This window comes from Gorilla gorilla, chromosome 2 (genome assembly GCF_029281585.2).
Source record: "Gorilla gorilla gorilla isolate KB3781 chromosome 2, NHGRI_mGorGor1-v2.1_pri, whole genome shotgun sequence".
NCBI classification, from domain to species: Eukaryota; Metazoa; Chordata; class Mammalia; order Primates; family Hominidae; genus Gorilla; species Gorilla gorilla.
In genome coordinates, this window is record NC_086017.1 from 209261365 (window position 1) to 209266431 (window position 5067).

General features: G+C 50.8%; 1 protein-coding gene across 7 annotated transcripts; it reads right to left on the bottom strand.

Moving 5' to 3' along the window:
- Positions 1 to 898: 898 nt before the first annotated feature.
- On the bottom strand, positions 899 to 5067 carry LOC134758136 (uncharacterized). 7 transcript variants are annotated; one of them, XR_010133061.1, is made up of 4 exons: positions 4815 to 5067; positions 3846 to 4040; positions 1726 to 1783; positions 899 to 1607 (listed from the first exon to the last, which is right to left on the bottom strand). XR_010133061.1 is itself a non-coding variant. In XM_063704541.1 (3 exons), the coding sequence occupies exons 1-3, from the start codon at positions 2072 to 2074 to the stop codon at positions 1091 to 1093; spliced, it is 639 nt and encodes a 212-aa protein (XP_063560611.1). In that variant the 5' UTR covers positions 2075 to 2123; the 3' UTR covers positions 903 to 1090. The 7 variants fall into 7 exon arrangements, 2 of the variants coding, with proteins under 2 accessions (XP_063560611.1, XP_063560610.1); XR_010133058.1 differs by having other exon boundaries at positions 907 to 1604; positions 4815 to 5066; XR_010133057.1 differs by having other exon boundaries at positions 910 to 1604; positions 3850 to 4040; positions 4815 to 5066.

The window sequence follows — 5067 nt, forward strand, 5'->3', positions numbered from 1 at the left end:
TCAGCTCCCACCTGCGTTTGTAGACCCCGAAGTTTCTGCAACCAAGCTCTTCAGACCCACATCCCACCTCCCAGTACCTGAACAGTCCCAGCTCCGGCTGGAGAACAGAGTCTGTAGGCCCCGCGGTTGCCTCCCAGGGGAGTCTCCAAGCCCAGCTCTCACCCCACCACGACCTCCCAGGCCCAAGTCGCTGCCTGCCTCACAGCAGCCCGCGTGCGACCCTGCTCCTCCCTCACGGTGGCCTGTTGAGGCAGGGGCTCACGCTGACCTCTCTCAGCGTGGGAGGGGCCGGTGTGAGGCAAGGGCTCACGCCGACCTCTCTCAGCGTGGGAGGGGCCGGTGTGAGGCAAGGGGCTGATGCTGACCTCTCTCACCATGGGAGGGGCCGGTGTGAGGCAAGGGGCTCACGCCGACCTCTCTCAGCGTGGGAGGGGCCGGTGTGAGGCAAGGGGCTGATGCTGACCTCTCTCACCATGGGAGGGGCCGGTGTGAGGCAAGGGCTCACGCCGACCTCTCTCAGCGTGGGAGGGGCCGGTGTGAGGCAAGGGCTCACGCCGACCTCTCTCAGCGTGGGAGGGGCCGGTGTGAGGCAAGGGCTCACGCTGACCTCTCTCAGCGTGGGAGGAGCCAGTGTGAGGCAAGGGGCTCACGCTGACCTCTCTCAGCATGGGAGGGGCCGGTGTGAGGCAAGGGCTCACGCTGACCTCTCTCAGCGTGGGAGGAGCCAGTGTGTGGCAGGGGCTCATGCCTCTGGGCAGGGTACCAGAGGCATGGGCATCAACAGGCCACCGTGAGGGAGGAGCTGGGCCGCATGCGGGCTGCTGGGAGGCAGGCAGGGACTTGGCCCCAGGTGGCCGCCGTGGGGGCAAGAGCTGGGCCTGGAGAGGCCCCTGGGAGGCAAGAGCGGGACCTGCAGAGGCCGTTCTCCAACCATTGCTGGGCCCGTACAGGCCACCGGGCGGCAGGAATGAGGCCCAAAGAACTTGGCTGGAGAAAGTTCGGGACCTACAAAGGCGGTTGGGAGCTGGGCAGGAGTTGAGCCAAAAGAGCTTGCTTACTTGCTGGGAGGCATGGCTGGGAGATGCCGACTTCAGGACAACTTGGGCCTGCAGAGGTCACCGGGAGGCCCAAGCTTGGCGTGGAGGAGTCCACCGACCGGAGACCATTTGGGTCCTGCAGGTGCCATTGGAGGGCAGGAGCTCATCGTGGAGGGGGCACCGTGAGGCCTGACCTGGGCCTGGGGAGCTTGGCTTGAGGAAGCTGTGGGCCGACCAAGGACGCCAGGAGATGGGTAGGCACTGAGTCCAAAGAGGTTGTTGAGAGGCAGGAGTCGGGCCTGGAGACGCAGCCAGGAAGAGGAGCTTGGCCCGGAGAGGACGCCTGGAGGGTGCAAGTGAGTCTGGAGAGGCCGACTTGAGGAGGTTCTCAGCCCGGAGAGGCCGCCGGAAGGGAAAAACTGGGACTGGAAAGGCTGTTGTGAGGAATGAGCCCCATGGGCCTGAAGAGGCCACTGGCAGGCGGGAGCTGGGTGTGCAGAAGCTGCTGAAAGGTTGGGAGCTTGGCTTGGGGGGTCCACAGTGAGGCAGATGCTGGGCCTGAAGAATCTGCTTAAAAAGATTTAAGCACATTTACATTTATTAGGCACTTTATTTCCATTATTACATATATATAAATATATATACGTATTATATATCCAATATATAATAAAATGATTATACAACTCACCATAATGTAGAGTCAGTGGGCGTGTTAAGCTTGTTTTCCTGAAACTGGATGGTCCCACCTGAGCGTGATGGGAGAAAGTGACAGATCAATAGGTATTAGATACTCATAAGCACAGCGCAACCTAGATCCCTCACATGCACGGTTCACAACAGGGTGCGTTCTCCTATGAGAATCTAATGCTGCTGCTCATCTGAGAAGGTGGAGCTCAAGCGGGAATGTGAGCAAAGGGGAGTGGCTGTAAATACAGACGAAGCTTCCCTCACTCCCTCACTCGACACCACTCACCTCCTGCTGTGTGGCTCCCTACGGCTCCATGGCTCAGGGGTTGGGGACCCCTGCTCAAGTGCATCCAAAGCGACCCTTCCCACACCAGTCTTCATAGTGGTCAAGGGCAGCAACCACTTAGCTCCCAAGGCATGTGCCTCAGCTGGCATTTCGTCACAATCAACAGTAAGTGGTAGCTTGAGTCACTGTGAGGTCACTTCCTGGAAATCACCAGCATCCCATTTCCCACTGGCAAAGAGCTCAGCACTGCCCCCTGGGAAACCAAACCTATGCCCAAATCCCATCTGTGTGGGTTTATCTCCTGGGACCCTTCCTAACATATTAGTCAGAGTCCAATCAGGAAGCATAAACCACTCAAAAGTTTAAAGTGGTAAAATTTAATACGGAGAATTATTCATTATAACAGGTGAACAGCATAATGAGAGATTGGCTAGCACAAAGTAAAGAGAACTCTAGAGAATACAGGACTAGCCCAGGCCAGGCATGATGGCTCATGCCTGAAATTCCAGCAATTTGAGAAGCTAATGCAGGAGGATTGCTTAAGGCCAGGAGCTAGAGACCGGTCTGGACAACACAGTGAGAACCTGTCTCTATCCAAAAGAAGAAAAAAGTTAGCTGGGAGTGGTGGTGCACACTTGTAGTCCCAGCTACTCGGAATGCTGAAGTTTGAGCCTGGGAGGTCAAGGCTGCAGCGAGGCATGATTATGCCACTACAGTCTAGCCTGGTGACAGAGCAAGACCCTGTCTCAAAGAACAAAACAACAACAACCATTTACAGACAGAAAAGAGGTAGAGCTAATAAGCTAAGGAAAGATGTTGAAATGTGACAAGTAAAGTAATATGAGGTCTTTTATCTATTTAAAATAATCAAACAAAAAATGACTTACTAAATTATAATACCCTGTGCTGGCAAAGGTGCAGTGAAATGGGCACTTTCTTATACTATGAGGGGTGTTTACATTGTGTATAAGCCTTCCCGGGTAAAGCGTGTCAATTTTTTAAAATAATGGAGACAGGGTCTCACCATACTGCCATACTGCCTCCTCCAACTCTTGGCCTCAAGCAATCCTCCTCTCTTAGCCTCCCAAAGTGCTAAGATTATAGCTGGGAGGCACCCAAAACCCTGTCAATTTACATCAAGGGTAATGAGAATGTCCATTCACCATGACTCACAGTAATCTTACTTCTGGGGAGACAATTCAATCTAAACAAAAGGTCATCTGTACACACACAGTAAAAATCTGGGAGTAACTGAAGACAGAGTTGGTAAGTGAAATAAGAAACAGTTCTAAGAAATTAAACTATGGTATCAATAGGCACCTGGTATAAAAGGTCAGTTGATGTTAGCTGCTACTTTTTTGTTGTTTTGAGACAGGGTCTCACTCTGTCACCCAGGCTGGAGTGCAGAGGCCTGATCATGACTCACTGCAGTCTCAGCCTCCCTGGGCTTGAGTGATCCTCCCACCTCAGCCTCCCAAGTAGCTGGGACTACAGGAACGTGCCACCACACTAGGCTAATTCATGTATTTTTCTGTAGGGATGGTGACTCCCCCTTTGTTTCCAAGGCCTATCGCAAACTCTTGGCCTCAAGCCATCCTCCTGCCTCAGCCTCCCAAAGTGTTGTGATTACCAGTGTGAGCCACCACACCTGGCCAGCTGCTACTTTTAGCAATATTATTATTATTCTTCCACTCCATTAAAAATTATTATTTTCCAGGCTATGCAACAGTATGTATCCTACAGCGTAATTGTAAAAACATATACAGTTGCCGTCCCTCAGTATACAGAATTAGTTACAGCCCCCCATCTCTGCATATACCAAAATCCATGCTTACTCACGTTTCGCTGTCACCCCTCTGGAATCCACGTATATGAAAAAACCAAATATTAGTTGGGCGTAGTGGCAAGCACCTGTAGTCTCAGCCACGTGGGAGGTTGAGATGGGAGGATCGCTTCAGCCTGGAAGGTTGAGGCTGCAGTCAGCTGCGATAGCACTACTACCCTCCAGCCTTGGACAACAGAGGGAGACCCTGTCTCAGAAAAAAATAAATAAATAAAACACGTAAGAAATTGTAATGAGGTCTGTTGGGCAAAATTCCATATAAGCAAAGTATAAATTAATAAAGCAAATCGTGATAAATTAGTACGATTGACTTTCTGGAGTTTCTGACAATAAAAGTAAGGAAAATGCAGAACACAAAGACAGAGAGTAAAAAGAGAAATTAGGAAAGCATTCTACATGTTTAATACGAAGACACTGGCTGTGTTCGTGCAGCGGCAGTATGTCGTGACATGACATACTTTGGAGAGAAGTTAACAGATGAGGAAGTTGATAAAAATCATCAGAGTAGCAAAATACTGGTAGCGACACTCAAGTAAACCACGAAATTTCCATAACTTATGTCAGCAAAGTGGGAATATTGTACAGTGTGTGTTGAAGTTCCTATACAACATTGTTTATCTGCCGTTTGTTTGTTTGTAAGGAATGTATATACTAACAGTTCTTCTTGCTGTCAAAAGAATATGTGTGAATAAGTCATTTTAACTTATTCTTCTGTTTTTCTTTTATCTTCCTGCCATCATCCCACAGCCTTACTTCAGAAATTTTTTCCTTAGAAAATTGAACAAGTGCTCCTTGTGGTGGCACATACCTCGAGGATGGGAGGCAGGGGTGGAAGGGTCACTTGAGGCCATTAGTTTGACAGCAGCCTGGCCAACAAAGTGAGACCCCATGTCTGCAAAACAATGTAAAAATTAGCCAAGTATCATCATGTATACCTACAGTCCCAGCTACCTCAACTTACGGAGAAAGTTCAGGGCCTGGAGACAAGGCTGGGAGGCAGGAGCTGGGTCTAAAGAGGCCATTGGAACGATGGAGCTGTGCCTGTGGAGGCTGTTGTGAGGCAGTAGGCTCATCTGCGGAGACTGCCGTGAGGTAGGGTATGGGCCTAAATAGGCCATTGTGAGTCATGAGCTTGGTCTGTAGAGGCTGACTGGAGAGAGTTCTGGGCCTGGCAAGGCTGCCGGGAGGTAGGAGCTGGGCCAAAAGATTTAAGC